Source organism: Colobus angolensis, unplaced genomic scaffold, assembly GCF_000951035.1.
Source record: "Colobus angolensis palliatus isolate OR3802 unplaced genomic scaffold, Cang.pa_1.0 Scaffold97, whole genome shotgun sequence".
Lineage (NCBI taxonomy): Eukaryota > Metazoa > Chordata > Mammalia > Primates > Cercopithecidae > Colobus > Colobus angolensis.
The window spans coordinates 8,166,945-8,194,598 of record NW_012123709.1 but is presented as its reverse complement, the minus strand read 5'-3'; the positions used below and the strand labels follow the sequence as shown (position 1 = coordinate 8,194,598).

General features: G+C 38.6%; 1 protein-coding gene across 1 annotated transcript in view; it reads right to left on the bottom strand.

Annotated features, from left to right (window-relative positions):
- Positions 1 to 27,654, bottom strand: part of FMN1 (formin 1) — a 385,253-nt gene that overhangs the window by 224,071 nt on the left and 133,528 nt on the right. The window contains exon 4 of the mRNA XM_011932729.1: positions 7,962 to 8,023. Within this exon, the coding sequence (XP_011788119.1) occupies positions 7,962 to 8,023 (62 nt within the window). The remainder of the gene's footprint in view (positions 1 to 7,961; positions 8,024 to 27,654) is intronic.

Here is a 27,654-nt window from a genome sequence, read left to right as displayed (position 1 = left end):
GCAATCAATATAAGTAGAGGAGCCTGGCTATAAGACAATAGTAAGTGTGGGGCAGTATTTTGGCAACTAAAGCACACATGCTTTATTGGAAAATTATCCAAAGGTAACTTTTTAAATGTTATTGTGCTCAATGAATAAATGTCTCTGGGCTGTATTTTATGGTATCACAAATTTAAGAATTCTGCAGCTTTCCTCCTAATGCTATCCCCCAAATAGCCTTCTACCTAAATACTGCGAGTCATGAAAAAATTTCTAGCAATGTCCAGTCAGATCAATTGACAACTATTATTTAAATTTCAGCTAGTTGCCTAGCACCGATCTAGGTAACATGGGAAGAGAAGATCTCCTAGACTTTTGGATTGAGTTGGGATAGATGCATGGGCCCACTCTTTTCCCTGGACAGAAATGATAGAACTTTGGAGCTAGAAGGAAACTTACATGTACCAGCTAGTCCAATGCTTTTACTTTACAGCTGAAGAACCTAATATTTACGAGTGATGTGTTATTGTCTAGAATTTACAGAATTATTGAGTGAGGCAGGACAAGTCTGGAGAGAAGGAAGCACTCCCAGTGGTGCTCTACCGTGCTTTCTCCTATTTCATGAAGCATCAAAAGAAATGGCCAACACGCAGAAAGTCACCGGTTCCAGCAGTAGTCTGTCACCTAAAGTCAAAAAACTTTTCCAATAAAAAGAAAACTATCTTGGTTCACCTGTATTGACTCATGTTCAGAGGTTAAGACTCAGCAGAAATGATTGAGGGCTGATGGTGCACGATATTTACTCAGAGGCTGAGTAACATTTATGTTTTTCATGAACATATGGATACAAAGCAAAACCATCATTGGCCCCCATGATACAAATCAGCAATGAACAGATTCTTCATTTTACAACAGCCTCCTTCTTTATCTGAATTGTCTGAGGGAAAGACAGTATCTTGAAGGCTGAGACAAAGGGCTCCTTTTCCATGAAAATTCAAGTCCAAATGTACCTACTGGATTCTGGGTAGCCAGTCGCCCAAGAGGAATCTCAACACTAGCAAACCAGCAAATCTAGTAACCTCACACTTTATAGTCACACTGAAATGATAAATTAACATATTTCTCAATATTTTTAATTTTTTCCTTTTTGGCATCTCAGTACTGAATTATACTAATATCAGCACTTGGGGGAATACCATAAGGGTTTTATGAAATCATCATATTTTATACTTGTGAAAGTTTTGTTATTGGCCTACAAATTATTCCCTTTCCCTCACAGTATTATCTGGGAATTAAGAGATTTAAATGTATTGTGTTGATAACGAAGAATATAAAAAAATGGAACAGGCTCGGGATTTATGTCTTTATAAACTTAGTTGTATCAGTTCAAATAGAGTCTGCACTCAATTCTGTTTCAACAGCAATGTGTAAACTATTAGAAATGGATCAGTGGAATGTGTTGGAGACAGTAAAATAAGGAAGTCTACAAGTCTCTCTTCATGGAGGCCAGCATACCATTTGGTTCTCTTGGGGACAAAAAGGTACAACGTAAGTTAATTTTCAGTTTGGCATTGATCCCTGGATCATTTTGCAGTGGGAGGAACCACACTAGAAATGTGATTGCATTGCACAATAGCAGGGGCCTGCCAGAGGCCATCGCTCAGTGAAGTTTCCCCTCAATTAGGAAATATGCATGTGATAAATGGGGTAAATGAAAAAGGTTCCCGTAAAGGAAATGTCACTGTTGGCTGGTTCTTTGTCTTGCATTCCACACAACCCAAAGAACATTAGTTAAAAACAGATAACAACAATCTGTCGTTTCCAAGTCCTCTACTTTCAAACTGCTGAAGGTGTTGGTCAAAAACAGTATTCTTAAGTTACCCAGCTGCTTACAAGCCAGATAAAGGGCATGTATTTTTCTTTCTTCCCCTTTCAAAATTGAAGAAGTAGAGATCCAAAGAAGTCCTACTAATCCCATGCTCAGGTTTCCCTTTTGTCATAAAGATTTGGACCTCCTACAGAGTTTCACTTACCTTTCTAGAGCTGCATCCCTTCACTGAGTGGCACATCTGAAAAGACACTGGAAGATCAGAGGGCTACATTCAGAGTGTAACTGAAAACCTGAACACATTGCTCCACAGAGGCAACTAGATGGACTAGAGACCTGCTGACTAGGAAGGAGAACTTCTACAAGCAACTGAAAGGTTAAAAATGAGAGGAGGTGTAAATAGTAGGAATTTAGGGCTGGGCATAGTGGCTGACACCTGTGACCCCAACATTTTGAGAGAGGCTGAGGTGGGTGGATGGCTCGTGCCCAAGAGTTAGAGACCAGCCTGGGCAACATGGAGAAACTCCATCTCTACAAAAACAAAATAAAATCACAAATAATAAATAAAGGATGTAACTCGAACTCAGGATTATAGATTGAGAAAATAAGATTATATTAATCAATTAGGATCGTATCCCAAACAATGGGTTCTTGAAGAAAAAGAATTATGTTGGAAATAAGCTATATAGTATTCTCTTTATAGTTCTTCCCTGTACATGGTAAAGCTCAAACATGGCAATAGATATTTCTCAAATATATTTGACCATAACAAGTTTTTGTCAAGAGGCATTTCAAATATCACTGTTCAGTGGATTCTGCTTCGGGAAACCTGGTTTAGACCACCCTGATATAAAGCACACAGGCACAAGAACAGCAGGAAGATCACACACAAGTCACCCTTAAAGAATGAATCCATGGCTGGGTACGGTGGCTAATGCCTATAATCCCAGCACTCTGGGAGGCCGAGGTGGGCGGATCACTTGTAGTCAGGAGTTCAAGATCAGCCTGGCTAACATGCCGAAACCCTGTCTCTACTAAAAATACAAAAATTAGCTGGGTGTGGTGGCGCACACTTGTAATTTCAGCTACTCAAGAGGCTGAGGCAGGATAATCGCTTAAACCTGGGAGGCGGAGGTTGCAGTGAGCCGAGATCGCAGCATTTCACTCTAGCCTGGGCAACAAGAATGAGACTCTGTCTCAAAAAGAAAAAAAAAGTGTAGCAACTTACGTTTATCTTCCCCTTATAGTTTAAAAGCAAAGATGTATTGATTATTTAAATGAATCGATTTCTGGCGCATATGTTTATACACCTTTACTTAAACTAAGTACTTGGATGATTTTGCCATTCAGTGGGAGAGTGGTTGCAGGTCAGACATTTCCCCTGACTTCACCGTTTTATGTCATTTACAATATCCACAACAAAATTCTTCAGTTTTGTCCAAGTGCATCCTTCATTTGGCAAACTCTGCCTTGAGAGTTCATGGTCACTTCATGGTATTTGACTTCACCTGCTTCATTTTCCAATTTGGGATAATTCTGCTAACTTTATTTTTGAAAAGGCAGCACCTTACCTTTACATGGTTTCACTTGAGAAACTTTTTAAGTGGTAGCCATTGCACAGCAAGTTAATGACAGCTAGGTAGAAACATAATCTAGGTATAATCCTACTAAGGCATATGATAAAACGGATTCTCCCAGTAACAGTACTAATAGTTACTTCTTTGAGACTGCTTAGGAGCAAGGATTTGAAAATCATCATTATCACTATTTGGCAGATAATTTCTCTGTGCAATTGATCTTTTCCCTTATCAAAGTCCAAGATAATATTTTATGCATGATGCATGATGAGAATGAGAAAGAACTGGGGTTTTGAAGTTAGAACTTAATTCAACTCCTTGCACTGTGACCTTGAGAAATTAATCAGCTTCTTTGGCAAACTTAGTTTTCTCAGTTTTAGCAACTGAACAATAATAGCAATAATATTGACTGTGATGATACCACCTTTCCTGGGTGGTTCAATATTATATACACCCTATGGTACCAGTTACATAGCTCATACTCAAGCAAATATTATTTCTTGTTCCTTCTTCCCTTTGCAAATCTCCTTATAATTAGGCAACTTGAGTTTAGAGTGGCCTTTGTGCCTTTTTTTTTTGGTTGAGGACATCTTTGGGACATTGGACTCATTCTTCTTCTTCTTTTTTTTTTTTTTTTTGATACAAAGTCTCACTCTGTCGCCCAGGCAGGAAAGCAGTGGTGCGCCCAAGCAGCCTGCTACATCTTTTGAAAAGCCAGTACCAGGACCAGCCTTGTGCCCTTTCCATTCTGCATCACTCAACAAATGCTGGCTGCAGAGCACACACAAAACAAAAAACCCTAAGCTCCCCCACTTAGTAGCCATGAACTACAAGGTAAAATAATCAACTGTCCAATCCAAATATTTTAGGTGATAGGGCTTGCATTTTGCTGGTGGGGGAAACTGAACAATTAAGTGACTTCCCTTCAAATGTATGGTTAAAACAAAATAGAAAGTTCTCTGCTTATTTAGGTTCTCTGCTTATTGAATCATACTGTTTTCTTTAAATTCTATGAAAACATTCCCAAAAGACTAAATGTGATACTTATCAATTCTTGTATATGGTGACAGAATGAGTCACTTTTCTTTTGTACTTTAAAAGCCTGAAACCCTTCTTATTCTAGAAAGGCATGTTGAAGAAGTCTAGAAACATATCTGACTTCTCCATAACTTGCACATGGAGAAAGAAAATTGAACGGACAATGATAGCTGCCGATGGAAATCACATGGAAAGCACCAACATGGCAGTTTTCCCCCTCACTATCTTCTACTAGGTCTGGGACAAAAGATGAGACCACTACTTAGTGGAACAAAACAGGTAGGGGTGATATTCAGTGAGTACTCACAAGTACAGCTAGGCTGGGTTTTTGTCTGTTCGTTTTACGAATGGCATCTATTCTGATTGCACTGATGCCAAACCAGTTGTCTCATTTTATTTTCAATATCACCCAGAGTACAGGGGTAATTAACCAGGCAGGTAAAATGGCCCAGAGAGCACCCTGGCAAATGAGAGGTCATGCATCCTGGTGGAAGTGAATGCCTGCAACTTAGCCCCAGCAGGTTGAAGTCATAGAAGAAAATCAGTCCTTTGTTGCCAGCTTCTCCAATTTTTAAAGAAGCAGCTAGAAATCCAGGTTTTATATAAAAATCTCCATATTTTAAAATATTTATTCCTAGTTCAATCTTTAAAATGCTGTGTCTGCCAAATAAAACACTTCTCCCGGTCAGATCAGAGAAGAGAGTTGCTGGTTTCCTTCTGAGGGTTGTCCATCTGTGACTGCTAGAATAGTTTAAAACTACAGCTAAGTGTATAAAATGGATATACCACACAGATGGCAATAGTGAGCCATGGTGGCCATGGCTTTAGCAATTAGGTAAAAATCATAAATGTGGAGCAACAACAGTTGTTTAAGCGTACTAATATCATCAGAAGAACAGATAATTCTTTTACAGGTGGTTTCTAAAAATCTAAAGTAGAGTTTGAAACATTTTTATCTTTACTACTTTTAGTCACACCTTAGTCTAACCTGTATTTTAAGTGCAGATCACGATCACAATATACTTTCCTTCTTCCGTATACTCCTCTTTTCCACCTCCAATCTTTTCGTAGTTTGAGATATGTAAGATTATAAGACTTTTGCAGAGACAGAATGAGACAATAAGCTTAGAACAATACTTAGCACACAGCAAGAATTAAAAAACTGTAGGCATCTTCTGTTACCATGAATATGACTCCACTGTCAAAGCCCTCGCCAGCCTGGTCCACAGTTTGTGGAAAGCTAGGGTTAGCTGCTACAACTTGGCTGTTAACAAAACTTCTGCTTACAGAATCACTTCTGTTCCTGCCCTGTATAGGAATCTGTGTCTTAAATTATCCCCCACCAATTTCAGTTCCTCTGAAGTAGCTGAGAATCTTTTTCACATCAGAACAAAGAAAAAGAAAGAGAGGTCTCTGTAGGGCATTTTGTAACAAGGGAAATAAGGGCCTCCTCCTCTCCTTTTCTTCTAGGAGACAGAGGTACTTTTCCACTTGTTTGTTTCTTTGTGAAATTGACTCATTTTCTCCCCCAAACTACTTAAACTCTGCTGGATGGGTGGGGCTTGACTTCATACACCATACTACTTCTCTAATAATCTTCTGCTACTTGCAATAACATAACATATAATCCAATACACCGACTCAGTTATTTTTAAAAGTGCATTATCATTCATTGAAAAGAAGCATATTTTCATGTATCTGATAAGGGATTCATAGACAAAATATTTAAGGAATTCAACAGCAAGAAAACCAACTGCCTGATTTTAAAAGGAGCAAATAATCTGAAAAGATATTTCTCAAAAGAAGACATACAAAAAGGTCAACCAATATATGAAAAAATGCTCCAACATGACTCATCACCAGGGAAATGCAAACTAAAACCACAATGAGATATCACTTCACAACTGTTAGAATGGCTACTGCCAAAAAAGACAAAAGATTGTTAGTGGTGAGGATATGGAAAAAGAGAACCCTTGCACACTGCTGGTGGGAATGTAAACTAGTTCGTGGAAAACAGTGTGGAGGTTCCTCAAAAAAATTAAAACTAGAACTACCATATGACCCAGAAATCCCACTACTGGGTATATATTTAAAGGAAATGAAGTCAGTATGTTGAAGAGATATCTACACTCTCATGTTGATTGCAGCGTTATTCACAAAAGCCAAGATATGGAATCAACATGAGTGTCCATCAATGGACAAATGGATAAAGAAAATGTGGTTTGTATACAAAATGGAATACTATAGCCTTTAAAAGGAAAAAAATAATCCTGTCATTAAAGACAATACAGATGAACCTAGAGAACATTATGTTACATGAAGTACGCCAGGCACAGAAAGACAGACACGGCATGACCTCATTTATGTGAAAAATCTAAAAAAGTCAAACTCGTAGGAACAGGGAGTAGAATGGTAGTTACCAGGGGCTAGGGGCAGAGAGGGGCAAAAGGTGGGGAAGGGTTAGGGAGATGTTGATGAAAGGAGACAAAATTTCAGTTAGATGTGAGAAATAAATTCAAGATAATCTTCTATACAACATGGTGACTATAGTTAATAACCATATATTGTATACTTGAAAATTTCTAAAAGAGCAGAGTTTACGTGTTCTCACCACATATAAATGATAAATATGTGAGGCAATGTATATATTAATTAGCTCAATTTTTTACTCCACAATATATACATATTTCAAAACATATCATATATCATATATATACACAATTTCTATTTGCAAATTAACAAATTTTGAGAATAGAAATATCTGATCCACAGATTCATTAAATTAGCAAGTCATGAGTTAACATTAAATAAGGAAGTAATGTTATTGAAATTTTGCTGTCATTCTCTCCTAAAGTAGGGGGGTTACTGCGGCCATCAGTAAATAAGTCTCAGTGCCTGATTCAGTATCCAGTTATTTAAAGTTAAGATTCTGAACTTTCTGCCACAGGCACTACGAGCAAATGCCAAACATAGGGAATGTCAACTAGATGGCAGCACAAGGGAAATGATCCCTCAGTCATTCTGGGCTTCACAAAGGAGGATCAGGTCAACAACTTCCCAGCATTCTCTGCGGGTATGGAAGGGCTCAGCACAACTCCTCTACCTCCTAGGGTTCCTTCCTTAAATTCTGTAAACTGCATTACATACTTCAGGGATGTGCTAAGAAACATACAGACACGAACACCCGAACAAGAGGAAGCTGAACAAAAATAACTTCCATCGTACCTAGGGAAAAAAACCTTCACTACATTTTATATAACAGTAGAAGTCTATTCCCTTTTCTTTTCTGCTTTAAAAATAAAATAATCATTTTCCAATTCAATCAAATGCATTTATGGTATTTTTTAAAATTAGAAATTGAATTCTATTAAAAGCAGAATCCAAGGCTTTGCATGCCCTGTATAGACACAGTGTCTACTGGCAGCTGCAAGTTGCGATGCTGTCTAGTTTAACACTTCAAGAGGAGTATTTACTTCAGCATAGGAGAAAACCAAATATCAGTTCTCTAGAACCAGTTCAGTAGCATCAAAGAGGTATACCTGCAGGTTTTCAATTTCTTCTTTGTGTTCCCTCTTCAAGTGTAAAATAGCAGCATGGTATTCTGTAAAATCAAAGAAGAAGCCAATTATAAAGAAGTACAAAATTAGGCATAAAATTTATCTCGTGGTCCTCTTAGAAATAAACTGACGAAAATAAATGCCACAATTTGACATCAACCTGACAAGAGATGTTAAAAATTGCTGAAAGATAGGACAAGTAGTTCAGCATAAAAGGTAAATTCCTTCCTTTCAGCAAACCCTGAATTATGAAAAGACACAAATTAAGCAGATGGGATAGGGTTAAAAGAAAAAAAAAAAAAAAAACGGATGATGAGCGTGTTCCAGATAAACACTGGGTCAGGTGTTTGTCTTTAAGGAGTTGGAAATTAAGTCCCCACAGGGACAAACACAGACGTGTTAAGAGCAGACAGGGCAGGAAACAAAAGAAAACCCTCTATGTGAGATCAGAGCGCTCTATTTTTAACTCTGTTTCAAAAAAGAAAAAAAAAATCTCCATTTGAATGCAGGGCTAAGTAAGCACCCAGGGTTGATTTTAATCTTTATCTCGGAAAGTTAATACTATTTGTCATTTGAATGAGAGATTCTAGGGTGAACTGAGGCTGAAAGGACAAAAATAAATTTCTGGTCCAATTTTAATACGAGTCTAATAATGTTTACTTCAACAATAAGTCCCAAGTGTACACAAGAACTCCAGCCAACCACTAAAACTACCATTCCGCTGGCTAAGCAAGAAGCTGTCAAGACAACTTTATTTCCAGCAGAAATGCTAAGTGTGTGGGGTCATGGAACTATGCAGGCTACAGAGAACCACAAGACAAAATGCTATGAGCACACATTTTTGTGAGATAATCCAAAACGCATTTTACAAATGCGTTTGGGGTCATGAGTATGACTATACAAGAAGTAGTCTGACTTCATTTAAACATGAGTGAAAGCCAGGCTATTTCTCCAAGTAGATTTCCTAAATCAGGCATGGAAGTTTGTATTTTAATTAAAAAATGGATGAAGGAAATCCCTGGCAAAGCCATGCTGGAAGAGTAGTGTTGCTGCTGATAATCATGGCTAGATAGACCTCTACTGTTGTGGGGAAGGTGCTCCACTGAGCTGTGAATCTGTCAGAAAGTTCTGTGGGTTCCAAATCCAAACCATACCTTGAATGGTCTGGTAGTGCCCACTTGTCACTATCCCCACCAGCACCACGATAATCCAAGCTACCACCATCTCTCTGCTAGATTAAAGCAGTATACGTCTGGTAGGATGCCTGCTTCTACTTTTAGCACCACTGTAATTGGTTCTCATCAAAGCAGACTGAGTGATCTACATAGACATGAACCAGATCATCTCATCCTTGGCTTTTCACACAATTAGAGTGAAATCAGAGCTCTCTGTTGCAGCCCATAAAGACCTCCATGTCCTGGTTCCTACGTATCTCTCCCTATCATTTCATACCACTCCTTCCCCTGGTTCATCATACTCCACGTACACTGGCTTTCTTGCTATTCCTTGAACTTGTCAAATTCTTTTCTACCTCAAAATCTTTGCTAATATTGAAAACAATAATAATGGATTTCATTTGTTGACTATTTACCATATATCAGGCATTATTCTAAGTACTTTATCAACTCATTTCATCCCCACAATAACCCTATGATGTCAGGTACCATTATTGTCTGCACTATCGATGAAGATACTAATGCAGAGAGACATTAAGTAGCTTGATCAAGGAAGTAGAATAATTTTCAGAGCCAGTAAACATGCTTAATTTAATGGGTGGATGCATAAACAAATGATGGTATGTCCCTATAATGGAATACTACTCAGCAATAAAGAGGAATATATGCATCAACATGAAGGAATTTTTTTTTTTTTTTTGAGAAGGAGTTTCACTCTTGTTGCCCAGGCTGAAGTACAATGGCACGATCTTGGCTCACTGGAACCTCCACCTCCCAAGTTCAAGTGATTCTTCTGCCTCAGCCTCCAGAGTAGCTGGGATTACAGCCCACCACCATGCCCAGCTAATTTTTGTATTTTTAGTAGAGACAGGGTTTTACCATGTTGGCCAGGCTGGTTTCAAACTCCTGACCTCAGGTGATCCACCCACCTCAGCCTCTCAAAGTGCCTGGCCAACATGGAGGAATCTTAAAGGCACTATGCGGAGTGAAAGAAGTCAGTCTCAGAAGGCCAACCGCTGTTCAATAGCATTTATGTGGCATCTGGAAAAGACAAATCTAGAGGGATGAAGAACAGATCAGAGTAGTAGTTGTTAGAGGTTAGAGATGTGGGTTCAGGGAGGGGGGTGACTACAAAGTGGCAGCAAGCAAAGGAATTTTAGGGATAATGATATTAGATACTATTCTCTATCCTGATTATGGTGGTTACATGAATCCATGCACGTTAAATTCAAGAAAGTATGTTAATTTGTTTTAAATCTGACATTAAATATTATACTGGTAAATACTTTCCCTATAAGGTTCAGCATAACACAAGGATATCTGCTACTATCGTTGATACTCATCACTCTTCTACGGCTACTAGCAGATGTAATAGGATGAGAAAAAAGACACAAAATCTACATAGATTATAAAGAGAAAAAGGTATTATTCTCTATATCTGTACATCTAGAAAAATCTAAAAGATCCACTGATAAAATAGAATATGTATGTTTAGCAGAGTTGCTTGGTATTATCAACAAAAATATACAAAAATCCTCATAGTAGCAGTTTAAAAAAGAAAAACATAACATGTTACTTCTAAAAACACAAAATACCCAGAAAAACTTAACAGAAATATATAAAGACCTCATATAAGAAAATGAAATATTTTACTTAAAAAAAAGACACAGAAAGACAAAAAGTGGGCAAGCCATGTTTCCGATTTATAAGACTTCATGTTGCAAAGGCGTGAGTCTTCCCAAACTGATTTATAGATTCAATGCATTCCTTCAACATTTCTTGAGTTTTTTTTGTTTGAATATAAGGAGCCCATTCTAAAATGCATGTGGAAGCATGAAAGTGCAAAATGCCAATAAGAGCCAAGAAATGCATGAAAATACAGACTAAGTTAAGACAACTTACCGTACCTCCTAATGAGAATTATTTTTAATTCTTACAATGTAATTAATGTGGCATCGTACCAACACAGGGATAAACAAATAGACTAATAAGCTACAATAGAGAGTCTAGAAAGCTACCATGAATGTATGGTCACTTGATATACGACATAAGTAGCACTGAAGATCATTACTTACACAAAGAATGATCTTTTCAATAACTATTGGCTGGGAAATAAATTAATACTCTGTCCATTTATTATGGAAAAAGACAAAACTGGATCCTAACCTTACCCTATCATCTATTCAAAGTCAATTAAGTGCTAAACTGTAAAAAGCAAAATTGTAAATATTTTATAAGATAATATAGCATAATACTTTATAGCCTTGGGACAGAAAAAGGATTTCTTAATATTCACAAAGCGATATATATAAAGGGAAAAAAACCAATAAATCTGACTACATTAAAATTAAGAACTTATTTTTCTTAAAATACACCACAGAGAACCAGACTGACAACAGATCAATCCATTATCAATAGAGATAACATTCCCTACAGAGTGGGAGAATATACTCGCAACATAAATCAACCAAGATCTACTATAAATACATAAGTACATCCTACAAAATGACAGAAAATGAAGCCCATGTGAAAAATGGGCAAAAAACATCAACAGGCACTCTAAAAAGATATACAAATAGTCACTATGTTAAAAGGTACTTCTTCTTAGTAATCAGGAATAAAGTCTGACAACACAGCACTGGTGAAGATGCAGAACAATGGAAACTTTCATACACTTCACTTACAGCAGGAGTGCAAATTGGTATAATCACTATGAACAATGATATTTTCTAATAAAGTTGAAGATATTCATGCTTTCTTAACCAACAATCCTAACCTTAGGCATATATAAACAACAAAACAGGGAACGCTCACGGACTGTGTGGTAATGAGAGATCCAAACACCAAGCATTCCGGTGCTTTGGGTTTGTCTCAGATGCCACTGTGGAGGAGGTGGATGCAGCCAAGAATGCAAGGCCACACAAGGTGGACGGAAGAGTTGTGGAACCAGAGAGCTGTCTAAGAAGATTCTCAAAGACCAGGTGCCCACTTAACTGTGAAAAAGATATTTGTTGGTGGCACTGAAGAAGACACAGAAGAATATCACCTAAGAGATTATTTTCAACAGTATGGAAAAATGGAAGTGATTGAAATTATGACCAGGGCAGTGGCAAGAAAAGGGGCTTTGCCTTTGTAACCTTGGACAACCATGACTCTGGGGATAAGACTGTCGTTCAGAAATACCATACTGTGCATGAGCACAACTGTGAAGGTAGGAAAGCCTTGTCAAAGCAAGAGATGGCTAGTGCTTCATCCAGCCAAAGAGGACAAAGTAGTTCTGGAAACTTTCGTGGTGGCCACAGAAGTGGTTTTGGTGGGAATGACACCTTCGGTTATGGAGAAAACTTCGGTGGTCGTGGTGGCTTCAGGGACAGCTGTGGTGGTGGAGGATATGGTAGCAGTGGGGATGGCTATAATGGATTTGGTCACGATGGAGGCAATATTGGAGGTGGTGGAAGCTACAATGATTTTGGCAATTTAAAACTATCAGTCTTCACATTTTTGATCCATGAAGGGAAAAAACTTTGGAGGCAAAAGCTCTGGTTCCTACGATGGTGGAAGCCAGTACTTTGCCAAACCATAAAACCAAGGAGGCTATAGGGGTAGCACTAGCTATAGCACTGGCAGAAGATTTTAATTACTGCCTGGAAACAAAGCTTAGCAGGAGAGCAGAGCCGGAGAAGTGACAGGGAAGCTATAGGTTGCAACAGGTTTGTGAACTCAGCAAAGCACAGTGGTGGCAGGGCCTAGCTGTGACAAAGAAGACATATTTTAGACAATACTCTTGTGTATGAGCAGAAGAGTTAAGGACCATATTTGTGATTAGTTGTGTAACAGGTTGTTTTAATTTCTGTTCTGTGGAAAGTATAAAGCATTCCAGCAAAGGGTTTTAATATAGAGTTTTTTTTGCACCCGTGCTATCGAATGCTATATATAATAGTCTGATCATGAAGCTGAATAAATGTGTCTTTTGTTTTTTAAAAAAGAAAGAATAGCAAGTAATAATATTAACAAAATAAGAATGGGGGTTTCCAGGAGAAGACGAACCAAGATGGGCTGTGATTGAGCAAGGAGGTGTTATATGGGTGTTTAATGAAAAATGATTCTTTAAATTGGATAAAGTTTTATGAAATTATCTTTATGCATATCTAACACTAAAACAAAAGAAAAAATACTTCTCTTTTGAAAAATGGTTATATTAGTTTTCTCAAATATCAATATAGGCAAGAGATAATATGTGAATTCATAAAAGAAGCATAAAGTGATTAAGCTTAAATCTTGTGTAAATGTTGAGTCCTAACCCATGTCATGATACATATCTAAACCCTAACCAATTCCAAGCTTCCATAAAGTAGTCAAAGGAAGTCTACTTAAATCAAGCTTCTTGTGAAACTGATGTCCTTTGAGAATAGCATCTACATTCTAAATAGGAATTATGCAGACGGTATTTTGAAATGATTCATTTTGTGTAAATTGTACCTACCTGGGTGTGACCGAGATTGCTATGACTAATTCATTAACAAACTGATGAAGGAGACTACTGCAAAGCTAACACCTAGGAAAGCATGATTCATCTCCTCCTTGAACAAATATTTTTACCAAGAGTCCCGGTGTGACGGGTGGCAGGAAAATACACTCCCATCCCAACAAGGATGACAGAATCCTGGGCAGCATGTAGAAGGAGGAAGCTAATGCCTTTACTACTGGCACTGGTGAACGCTCACTTTGAGAGTTCACAAGAAAGTAGTAAGATAATATAAATGTTACAGAATAATGTCCAAGAGTCAAAGTCAAGTTAGTGCTTTCCAAATGTGTCTCGTTAGTGGCAGCCCCCTGTCCCCAGATGCTTCTTGAGGCTTGCAGATGCCTTAGAGTGTATGAGGATGGGGAAGCAGAGCTGTCAACTCAAGACCAAGGATGTGTGTATTTGTTAAAAAGAGAACTTGACCCTAGCATTGGTATTCAGTAGCTCTGGGACCTTATAAATGTGTGAAAAGGAGGAACAGGGATTTTAAACATCAGGGCTTGAAAAAGGCAGACTCATCTGAAGTCACAATAGCCTCTAATGGAAGTTAATGAATCAATTTAAATAATCTATCCCACAAGAAACAAGCCTAAAGAAGGTCTTTATAAAAAACAATAAATACAGTCCATGAAAGACAGAGAAAGGAGTAAGGCTCCTAACTGGCAAGATTCAACATTTTGGAGCAAAAAAAAAAAAAAAAAAAAAAAAAAAAGAAAGCAAGAACCTTCTCTGTAGAAATAAGGCTCTTTGTAGTCTCGTATTTGGGCTAATTGGTTCCTTCCCTTTATGTTGCACAAACCTTTCTTTTTGATCAGTTCACAATAACAAAACATCCTTTCTGCCAGGTATCATTACAAGGTTTGTGTCCTTCAATTTGTGAAGAGCAGAATTAAAGATGATTTCACTAACACAGAAGGCATGTAGTAACCACTGCTCAAGTCCATCACTTATTAAATCAGTTAACCTAATTATATATGGGTACAGGTCACACTATTGCAGGTTATTTTTCAGGAATAGTTCTAAGCACTTTACACAGATTAACTCCTGCCATCCTCACATCAAATTTACAGGGTACACCCAATCATATCAAGACTTATTTTACAGATGAGAAAACTCCTCAGGTTGCACAACTTTCCTAAAACAACATACTAGTAAGTGCCAATGATATCATTCAGACCCAAAGAACCTGTGCTGGCTCTGCAGAGTTTTTGTTTGTTCCCTTGTTTTTGTTATTGCTGTTCCTGTGGTTGCATAAGCGGCAGATGAAAACAAAACCCAAAACCTCCATAAACTTAAAAGTTGCTTGCTTTATCCCATTACTAGAATCACTTGTAAACTTGGGAACACTTTCTTCATAACTCTGTAAAAGGGGAATGCTAATTTTAATCACAGGGAGGTTTGCCGAGCGAGGGGTTGGAGTGAATGGTGTGAATTTCAATGGCTGGCACCAACAAATTCTGTGATTTGGATTCGTCCGTCTTTTTCTAAAGGAACTTCAGCACCTGTAGCTACCAGTTTGTGGTTAAACCTGATTTTCACTTATGTGCCCTTTCTTACACATATATCCAAGCCTCCCCTGCATCACACACACACATGACATGGGCAAAACTGGATTATGTACAGTTAGGAATTAGAAACTTTCTGATTTCTCCACTGAGTGGGAAACATGGATCTATTCCTGTCCATGGATCCTGATTTGTCTGGCCTGTGCCTCTCACTGGCCTTCACCCACTACCTCACACTGTTATGTTTTCAAGTACATATGTGACTTAAAGGGAAAACAAAAATTCCTCTGAATTATACTTGGACAATACTCAATCAGTGCTTCCAAAGCTTAGCACACACACCGGCAAGGTCATTTTTTGTAGATCTGAACTTTTTATTTTGACAGTTAAATATTTGAATGTGCATTAGGAAAAAATTATCAAACACATAAAACCCATGATTTCACTGATAATGCTTTCCAGACAGTGTTGATCGGAGTTTGGTCCCTGGACCAGGAGCATCAGCATCACCTGGAACATCTTAGAAATGCAAATTCTTTCCTCTACCGTGGATCTACTGACGTGGAATCTCTCAGGATGCTTTACCAAGCCTACCAAGTGATTACAATGCACTGTGAAGTTTGAGAACCACTGCTTTAGTAAGTTTTATTTAAGCAAAAACAGTAAGTTGATTAAAATAACAAACTAAGCAATGGTAAAAATGGTATAAATACACACCAAATTTCAAGAAGCTGGTGCATAAAGGACGACATTTGAAAAAAATATGCTAATTACTGACAGATAAATACAAATTCAAACAAACTCATCCATGAGTGAATGTACACAGCTTCTCCAACCATTTCTAACATTGACAAAAATGGTCACGGTTCACGTAAGGCAAAGTCACAAGTCATTTAGTCCAAAACCTAAGAATAAAATCAAATGTGAGCTTTCATATGTAATAAGCTTATGAAACCAAAGTGTGCAGCCCAGTCTTGGTGTACTGGAAGTCCTCTGTTTCCTTTACAGGTGCTTATAAACAATGCAGTCCTTAGTAACTGTGCAGTCTGAAAAAAGCATAACCCGTTTTGTGTCTGTCAGAAACTGTGGAGGCAGATTCAAAGGCAGTGAAGTAAAGAGAAGAAAGTCAACAGCTGCCAGCAGAGCTTTTTATCTGGGTGTCTCAGGCTAGCAGCTGGTGAGAGGCCATTACCTGCAATGTTGATACAACAACTTTTATCAGTGGGTCTTTAACAATCACACATACGTTAGCAGAAGTACAGTAAGAAGTCTAACTCCATTGTTTGATGATTGATTGCTGACGGTTTTTAAGCCTCACCCCTCCTCTTCCCCGGTGCCCCACACATCTGGGCAATCTGATAGGAAAGGCCTTGACATAGGAGGTTTGAACCACACAAGCCACTGCCCACACAAGCCGTAGCCCAGTGCTATCTGCTGAACACCATAAAATCCCCAAGCCAGTTTTCCACACTTTCTCTTGCAAGTCATTTTTGGACCTGCTTAAGAGGCCTGTCTTGCTTTCCCCAGCGGTCTCATTATGTCAGTAATAAACCTTTTCATGCCCTCGTGTGTGTGCAAACACATAATGCATGTGTGGTCATCAATACTGGCATCTGAATCAATTTGGAGTGCCCGGGCTTCACCCTGCCTCTTCAAAAAGGATGAGGCCGTACCCTAGAACTTAAATTAAACAAACAAAAAAAAAAAGAAGTGGTTGCCAACGCCTTTGGAGGAGGGAGGAATCAGTGGAGTGACAGGGGTTTTTTAGGACAGTGCAACTATTCTGTAAGCTACTACAATAGTAGATATGGGTCATACATTATTCAAAACCCATGCTCAATACAGAGCGAATTCTAATGTAAACTGTGGACTTTAGTTAATAATAATGTATTGGGTCATCAACTGTAACAAGTGTACCACTCCAATGGAGGATGCTAATAGTAAGGGAAATTGTGGTATGTGTGCGCAGTAGAGGGTGAGAGGGAACTCTGTACTTTCTGCTCAGTTTTTCTGTAAACCTAAAACTACTCTAAAAGTAAAGTCAATTTTTTTTTTAACAAGAAGTGAATTATCAATGAATCAACCTACTATGTTGTTCGATAATGTACAGAAAGGAGCCTAGTTTCTATATCAGAAAAATATAACATTGGGCAATAGCTGGGAGAAATCCCATGAATTTGGGAATTATAACTGTCAACCTCTTTCCTCATTCAACACACAGAACTTTTTAAGGCAGAAATACAAAAATGTTAATATTAAAAGATGGGGGGAATTTCCAATTCTCCAAGCCCAGTAGTTTCTTACCGCCATGGTTTGAATGTTTGTGTCCTACTAGAATTCATATAATGGGCCAGGCGCAATGGCTCATGCCTGTAATCCCAGCACTTTGGGAGGCTGGGGTGGGCGGATCACCTGAGTTCAGGAGTTCGAGAACAGGCTGGCCAACACGGCGAAACCCTGTCCCTACTAAAAATTTGCTGGGTGTGGTGGCTCGCGCCTGTAATCCCAGCTACTCAGGAGGCAGAGGTAAGAGAATCACTTGAACCCAGGGGGTGGAGGTTGCAGTGAACTGAGATCACACCACCACACCCCAGCCTGGGCAACAGAGCGACACTCTCTCTCAGGAAAAAAAAAAAAAAAAAAATGAAACGTTAAAATCCTACCCGCTAAGGTGATGGTGTTAGGAGATGGGGCCTTTGGGAGGTGATTAGGTCATGAAGGCAGAGTCCGTGTGCATGAGATTAGTGTCTGTGATACTGCAAAACATGTATTTGGTCCTTGATCCCATTTCCTGACAATTTCTAAAATCCTTACACTTTCCAAAGTGATGTCTTTTTTTTTTTTTTTTTAATGTTAATGATTGACCAATAACTGGAAGCCTTTAGGTAGCTTCAGGATGCGGGCAGGTCACCTGAAAACCCAAGACAAGATTAGAGGGCTGGGACTTTCAGTCCCACCTCCCAACCTGTGGGGAGGGCAGAGGAGCTAAAGGTTGAGTTGCTCACCAATGGCCAACGATTTCATCACTCATGCGTACACAATAGAGCTTTCATGAGAACCCAAGAGGACTGAGTTCAGAAACCTTCTGGACAGCTGAATACGAAAAGGTTCCTGGAGGGTGGTGCGCCCAGGAAGAAATGGAAGCTCTATGCCCCTTCCCCCATACCTTGTGCTATGCATCTCCTCATCTCTGTCCTTTGTACTATGCTTTCTAATAAACCAGCAAATGTGTTTCCCTGAGCTCTGTGAGCAACTCCAGCAAATTAACCAAATCTAAAGAGGCTGGGGTTGTGAGAACCCCAACTTGAAGTTGGTCAGTCAGAAGTTCTGGAAGCTCAGACTTGTCACTGGCATCCGAAAGGGGCGCAGTCCTGTGGGACAGAGCCCTCAACTTGTGGGATTAAATACTATCACCAGGTAAACACTGTCACTATTGAATTGGGGAATACTCAGCTGCTAGTGTCCACTGCAGAACTGACTGCTTGCTTGGGAAACCTTCCCCGTCCACCACCACCACCAGATCTGGTCACTGTCAGACTATGTGGGCAGGTGCAGTGGCTCACGCCTGTAACCCCAGCATTTTGGGAGGCCGAGGTGGGTGGATCACCCGAGGTCAGGAGCTCCAAGACCAGCCTGACCACCATGGTGAAACCCCGTCTCTACTAAAATACAAAAAGTAGCCAGGCGTGGTGGCAGGTGCCTGTAATCCTGGCTACTTGGGAGGCTGAGGCAGGAGAATTGCTTGAACCCAGGAGGTGGAGAGCTGAAGTCATGCCATTGCACTCCAGCCTGCAAGACAAGAGCAAAACTCCGTCTCAAAAAAAAAAGACACTATGCTTAGTTAGACTCTTTCATGCACATGCTCAGTGTCTCTGTGGACCAGACACTGAACTAAGCATGTGTATATAAAAAGAAACAGCATACATTTCCAACCTTAAAAGGCTTTCAGGATGTGCATCTTTGAAATGTCTAAGAGCTTTCAGCATTTATATTCCAGTATTAACCTTTTAAGCCTTTGTTTTCTTAAAAGACTTCATTGCATTTCATTTGATCATTTTATATATTGATGTGAAGGACTGGAACTTTAATGAATATTCATCTGCTTTCACCTCTTTCTTTTGGGGCAGTGTAGAATACCTCGTATGGCTTTAGGCTTGGCCATATGGCTTGTTTTGGCTAGTGGAATATAAGCTGACGTGATGTAGGGAGGGATTTAAATTTAATCACATAGTTTGACTTGCCTCCAGTACTCCTGCTATTTCATATAAGAAAAACATATTCTGGGAGGCTACTACTCATTCAGCCAGGGTCCCAGAGAAAGATATATGGTGCAGACTTAAACCCTAGCCACAGTTAGCAGTCAAGAACAGCCTGAAAAAGCCCAAACCAGCTCAGCTGAACCACAGTTGACCTTTACACCTATGCTAACAAATGCTTGTTACTGAAAACTGAATTTTAGCATGGTTTGTTACACAGCATTATTACAGCAATAGCCGATGAATACACTTGGTAAGTTTTCAGTCAAGTTAACAATTTAGAGACTCATAGCACTTTGGATGCTTCGAACAACTGTGGTGGAGTCTCACCAACTTCTCTCTCTCCACGCGCGCGCGCACACACACACGTACACAGAGAAAGGTTTAAGGGAAGAGGATAAAATGGGAGAAATGAATATGCTTATATTGTTTAATACTCAAAAAATTAGTTTAGGACAGATATTGAGTCTTCATGTTCTGGGATGATATAAAAGAGGTACAAAGGTCAGGAAATTCGTGGCTATGTCTCTGACTTTCACCTGTATTGAAAAGGTAAGTATTCAAGGCCTGAGACCATTTGATGGACACCTTACTATGGAGAAAACTGTCATTAAGTCCAACTCGAGCTGCCAATCCTGGGATAACCTGCTTTCTACCCTGTCCTTTTCTGTTACCCTCATTTTATGTTCTGTCATAATGGAGGTGCTAAGCAGTTTAGAATTCCATGAATACGTGGTCCCTAAAAACTTATAATCTTCTTTCTACCTATGTGGTTTTTAAAAATCATAGTCAACAACGGTTAAATAATGGCCACAAAACAAATCTAGAAAACGCGCACACTCAACTAGAATACAATTTCAGCTACAACTGAAAGTAACCAACTCCTATCACTAGGTGGCAGTCACAATAAAGTCATCCCTTGGTGGGAGGGATTCGTTCCAGGACCCGAGGATACTAAAATCCATGAATGCTGGAGTCCTTATATATAAAATGGTGTAGTATTTGCATATAACCTACGCATATCTTACTAAATCACCTCTAGATTCCTTATAATAAATACCTAATACAATGTTAATGCTATGTAAATGCTTTTTTTTTTATTTGTATGATGTGTTGGTATTTTTCCCCAAATGTTTCCAATCTGAAGCTATTTGGATTTGCAAATGCAGAATCTGAGAATACAGATAGCCAATTGTACTTCATATTAAAACTCTAAATTTGCTACCAAGTGCCACAGCAAGACTTGAAGGATTGGGTATGCAGGGGAGGCTGGGGAGAGACAAGGATGAGCCAAAGAGAAACAACCACTTTTCCTTGATTTGAAAAGTAGACTAGTATGGATATGGTAACTAGCTGAGAAATATCGTAACAAATAAGGGGAACTTCCAATCTGATGTTACTAAAAAAGTTAAAAGTGTTCCAAGAGACCTCCAGCTGTGAAAGGTTCAGTTTTCAGCTCCCTCCTAAGCCCATATAACAATGAAAATTGTAACAAAAAGCAAGTAAAAGACACAGACAAATACCAAAGCAGAACTACATCTCCGAGAAACAGAAATGGGACAAACCAGTTAGTGGCACTTCAGGCCTGAAGCACTGGCCTGCTGTGCCCCAGTTCCTGTGGCAGGCAGGGCAGGCAGAACATCCTGGAGTCAAAGTTACTGCGGAGTAACAGGGACTGACAGCACTAAAGCGGGGCAGGGAGCGAGGCCCAGGCTTGTGGCTTAGAAAACGGGACTGCAACACAGCTGTAGTTCCCAGATGGGAAAGGGAAGTTGGAAGAGGTTGTCAACTACTGCCTGGGGGTCTCAGCCTGCGCACAGTGGCTGCAGCCTGTAATCCCAGTGTTTCGGGAGGCAGACGATGGGAGGATCTCCTGAGACCGTAAGTTCCAGGTGGAAGTGAGCTATGATCACACCACTGCACTCCAGCCTGGGTGACACAGCAAGACCCTGTCTCAAAAAAAAAAAAAAAAACCAAAAGACCAAACCTCAAATCCATCTATCCCTGTCACCAGTCGACTAAAGCTACAACATCCACATATCACCTCAGGCTAGGGAATCCAATACGCTATTATAGGAGCATCTTAGTCTGGGGGTCTTACCAGGTAAGACAACTGCAAAACAAGTAAGGGTAAAGGGGAAGGAGAGGGGGAAACTTAAGAAAAAAATCATCCTATAGATCATGAGCCTTCAAGCCAAACTTTCCAAACATAAGAAAAAACCTAAGAATCAAGGTAGTCAACACGATCAACAATGGAAACATGACATCACCCCATGCAAATTTAAATATTAAACATAGGAAAATATTCTAGTAATGTTTAGAATCCTTACCAAAATAAAGGCAAGAATAATCATCATCAACAATAATGAGAGGAGCAACACACTAAAAGACAAGAAACAATAGGTGATTTGTAAAATTCTGAAATACTAGAAACAATATGCTCAACAGTCATTGAAATAAAAGGTGCAAAAGCTGAATAAACTCAGATACAGTCAAGGTAAGAGTCTGTGAGTAAAAGATACTGAATAATTAAGTGGAAGTGTAGCATATGGTGCAAGAAAGGATAACAGGAAAGAACAAAAACGGGAGAGACCCTGGCATTGACACAGGGATAGCAAAAAAAACCCAAAGAATAGAGTACAAAAGGAAGTATGTAAATAAAGTCAAGCAACATATGGAAACATGATATGTGATTTGAGGTTGCACTGAATTTTGTGGGGGAGGGATAGATTATGTTTTAAAGCCACATTTAAGAAAAATATTCATACTTCAAATCCATACACAAGAATCACTTCTAGTGATACAGCTATATTAAAATATACCAGAATCGTGTCTGTTGAAAGATGGCAGGAGAAACTGATAAGCCACATAAATGGAGAAGACATATGCAAATAACCAATAAAATGTTAGCATCCAGAATAAACAAGTCCTAGAAACACATAAAAAGGAAAGCAACCATTACAAGAATGAACAAAAGGACAGTAAATTTACAGAAGATAAACTCCAAATGGCTAATAAACATATAAACATACAAAAGGACACAATTTCACTTGTTCTCAGGACAGTGCAAATTAAAACTACAGGGAATACTATTTCACACCTATCAGAATTAAAAATATTAATTAGTCTGCTAATACTAACTGCTGGTGAGAATGCATTAGAATTCTACACATTGTTGATGGCAGCATTAACTGCAACAATCACTTTAGAGAGTATTCTGACAGTATCTATCAAATTTAAAGGTGCACATAAGAAAAATCAGAAATTCTACTCTAATGTTTATCCTCTAGTGAAGCATTTACACATGAATACAAATATTAAAAAGCACACTATGGAACCACTGTTTCTAACAGTGAAAAATAGGAATACACTTAAATTTCCATCACCAGCAGTAAAGACAAGCAATTATTAAGATGTACATTCACTCAGAGTGATACTATGCAGATATTAACATGAAAGAAATAGAGCTATACATACTAATGCAAATAAATCTAACCAATATTATTTCAAGAGAAAGAGCTGCCAAAAAATACACATAGTGGAAGCCATTTTGTAGACTTATAAAACACGTAAAAACCATGCTATCCACTGTTTTGGGATTGTACACATTATTGTTGCTAAGTATAAAACATGGGATTAGTAACAATTGTAGCCAAGGGGATGGGGGAGGGCATACAGAAGGCTTCAAATATATTTGTAATGTTTTATTTCCTAAGTTAGGTAGTGAGTATAATCATGAAGTTGAACACAACTAACATCATACATTTAAAATCTATGAACCAAAAGAAGCTGAAATAACAAAATTAATCCAAATGATATGAGATATCCCTCTATTAGAAATTAATAGATCAAGCAAATAAAAACATAATGACTGACACAATTACCAATGTTGATTATATATACACCCCAGAACAAATCAACATGTATCTTTTTCAGGAACATGTATTTTCAAAGCATATCACTGATATATTTGCAAAAAGTTGATGATTCACAAAGAAAACCCTTCAAAAATTTTTCAAATACTGTCACACAGGCCATGCAAAAGTAATGCTTTCTATAATGCAATTAAATTAAAATCCACAATAAAATGACAAGATAAAAACAATTAAAAGAAACAAAAACCTAAAAATAACAAATCTAATTCAGCAATTTGTGAAAAACAACCAAACTACCAAGCGATTACGCAGCATTTGTTCTAAGAATGTAGGAACTATATATTATCTGACAATTTATCAATGGTATCTGCCACATTAACGTACTCATGGAGAAAACCTATTGCATCTCAAAATCTCAGAGTGGTACAGAATGACACAGATAAGGCTCCACATCATTCTTTGATTGTAAAAAGAAAAAAATCTTCTTAGCTAAGTTGGAATACAAGAGAATCAGATTCAGAATATCTATCAAGAACTTTCAACAAACTTTAAAAGTAATGGGAAAACTTCAGGAGGCACGATTAAAAATGCACACCATTACCCACATTTTCCTACGTTAAACTAGAGGCGTGAGATAATGTGCTAAGAGATGTAAGAACTGGAAAAGAAGAGATAAAACTGATAATGTTTACAATGACATGACTGTCAAAACTTACACTGTGACAGCATTTGTATGGGGTTTAAAAAAACCCCTGCTATATATTGCTTAGGAACACACACACACACACATACACACACACACACACACACACACACAGAGGCTGATTGTAAACAGCAACCCAGAGAGTTCTGCATGGTGGTAGCCACATACAGATGCTGGGAGAGTTAACCATCTCTGGGGAAAGAGGCAGAGAAACTGAATAAAGGGAGGTAACAAAAGGGGCCTCAACACTGGTTTTAAAAATCTAAAGAAAATATGATATAATGTTTAAGTGTAAATGGTTAATATATAAATACTAATTCTACTTTATTCTATTTGTTTGAAATTATTCAGGATCCTTCTTTATAAACAAGAGGATATGTCCAAATTTACACACACACACACACACACACACACACACACACACACATTTCTAAGACTAGGTTTAGCCTTATAATCAGTGAGGAAAAAATTGCCTAACTCAAACAGAACGTATACTCAAACAGTATACAAAGTACTTGTAAGAAAAAGCACATTCCTCATATAATACATATACTATTTTATATCATGATTATATAATGCATATATAAGCATTAGTTGACTTGATTGAAAATGGTAGGAGAATCTCTGTCCTTAGCTTGTGCTTTGACTCAATAACTGACAGAGTCCTTTATTTAAAACTGATAAAATGAACCTCAGGAGAGAGAGGCGAAGGTCAGTCTCTTAAGAGGCAGGTGAAAGCCAGATTTAACTCGACGGAGAGTGGAATTTTCTAGTAAACCAGGCCAGACAAGTACCCAGGAGGCCAGGCTACCTGCCCAGGTTTCTAAGGGAGACAGGACACTTGCATTTCCCATGTGGTGGAAAAGTACTCCAAAATATAACATATAGCAGCTGTCACTGGGCTTACTGCCTCTAAGAGTAAGGTCCTATTTTGCATTGTTCCTACCATTCAAAATTTAAGATCTGAATTTGTGTGGAGTGTGGGGGTGCTGTTTTTAAGTCTGCATCTCTCAATCCTAACACCAAAGACAAGAAAACCTATCAGATGTATTTTTTTGTAAATGCATAAGTTCAGGGTAGAAAGCTAAACAGCATCTCTACAGAAATATGGGAAGCAGGCTCACATCAAGAATACACAGGCCAGAAAAAACGGACGGCACTCTGGTCTTCTAGTCCGGAAGTCTAGTCTGTACCTCCACAGGGTGCCAGGAAGTATGAGCTATACCTATTTTCTATTTTAATTTAGAAAATAAAAGTACAGGATATTCAGTTAAATGTGAACTTCAGAATAATAACAGATAATTTTTTTAGTGAAGTGTGTCCCATTCAAGATTTGAAATACACTAAGTAATTACTCATTGTTTATCTGAAGTTCACATCTTGTGTTTTATCTGGCAACTCTAGGAACTCTTAAGCATTCTTAGTGAGAACTGTATACAATGGGCCCGGAATTTAAAGAAATTGGGGACTACATTTGCACACAGGTGAACACAGAGCCAACCAGAATCATGGATAGCCAGAAAAACTAGTTTTAGACGTTTCAGTTTAACATGCCCTTTTCAAATCTTCTGGGTTTTGTTGTTGCTTTATGGTAGTTGTTTTAGCTTTGTTCTTCCCCCAGGTAACATGATCTTTCTGGATAATTGACTTTCTCATAAGTGATACAGTGAGAAACGATCTAGTGTTAAAAGTGAACGGGATAAACAATAAAAGACCAAATGAAATGGAGACAACACACACACACGAATATACACAGCACCTGCTGTCCCTTCTTGCAGAGGGTTAGAACTATCAGAGACAGGAGCATATGAAGAAAAGCACACACTGATTCACAGCCAAAATACAGTTGCTGCTCAAAAGTTGTACTAACAGGCTTCTGAAAATCAGTCATCCACAGCTCACCACCTGGGATCCCGCTACAGTGTTACTAGCATCAAAATCAGGAAAGATGAACTAGAGAAACAACCAGCTCACTTGTGCCAAGTCAAAACTTGTCTGTGAGTCAACGTATTTAATCCCCACCCTCAGAAAGCCTTTATTCCAGTGGCTCTAAACACTGACTACATATTAGAATCACCTGGGGAGGTTTAACATTTACTTATGTCTGGATTCCAGCCCTAGACATAGACTTAATTGGCATGAGATGCGTGTTAGGAACTGGAATTTTTAAAAGCTTTCCAGGTGACTCTGATAGGCATCCAAAGTCAAGAACCGCTGCATTTGTAAGTTATCCCCAAACAGTGATGTCTGGGGAGGGCCAGAAAGTGACACGTGTATACAGATTATAAAAAGTAAGCTCCTACATTTGACTCTAACTCCAAGCTCTCTGCTATCCAAGTTGATGAGGCCACAAAGTGAACTTTACAGTGAGCCAAGAGCTAATATAAAGGAACTGGGTTCTTCTTTACCCTACAGAAGTTCGCCTGAAATTCTAGCAACTGGAAATAATGCTCAAATGTTTGAAAAAATATAGAAGGAAATAGAGAGGAAAAAATAAAAATAAGAAAGGCAAGATACTTTCGGAAACCCCACTTTACTGGCAAAACTCAAGATAACCTGTGAGATTGTTTTTGAAATGCACCATCTGGGCAGCCTGTGAAGGGCATCAGCTCATTTCATAGAAATCCTCGGTTTCACGGGGTAGCAAACCTCAAGGGGCTGCTGGCCACGTGCCCTATCCACTCTGTGGAATAGAACCTGGTCAGGAAACACTCTTCTTCCCCAGAAGCCCCAGTATGAGGTTCAAGGGAAACTCTTCATTAACTCTAATACAGAAACAAAATACTTCTTAAATTTCTTCAAATGCCCCCTCCTTCTTATTGATCTGACGCTAGTCCAAACAAGAAGTCATTTTCACTAGCTTGAAAATAATAAAATAGAAAAAAAGATAAAATCTGCCATCACAAAAAGACAACACGATTTCCTGGTTTCTGTGACAAGAAAGAATGTTCCTGTTTTACCTAAGAAATGACATTGTCAGAAGTAGTCTCTATCTGCAAACTGAAGTTGGTTTGAAGAAATACACACTTAATACCACAAAAATCAGAATCTTAAGGATAGAGTCTCAGGTCACTTAGACTAACCCCCTTCCTCAAAATACGTATAAGGAAACTAAGAAATGAACACCCAAATACATTGACTCATTTGACTTATAGCACAGAGAATCTCAGCTCCTTATGCAGATGGAAACACATTTTATGAACACACAAGGAGAAAAAAGTCACATGGCTGTTCAGCAGAGCACAGGTCTCCCGACCTTTCTAATATATTTTCTACCATACTCTGAAGCCTCTTTATGGCTTTTAAATGAGATCAAATGCTCAGGGTGAAGGGAGAGAGAGAGAACTAGATGTTCTGAGGGAGATGGAAAATATTTGAAACAGCAGCTGCTGAGAGTCGCGTGTGGACGAGGAACACATGCTAGAGTTGGAGGACCCGTTTGTAACCAGAAACCACAAATCCACAGTGGCAGAACCTTGACATTGATATTAGTTTTCCTCAATAGCTTTTGTAGTCCAGAAAAAGGTAGGAAGAGACAAACGTTTGGATCTCTCGAGGCTAGGGTTTACCAGATGGCTGCTACAGAAGGCAATGGGGTAAAGAAATCAAAGATAACACCGAGAATGCGGCATTACA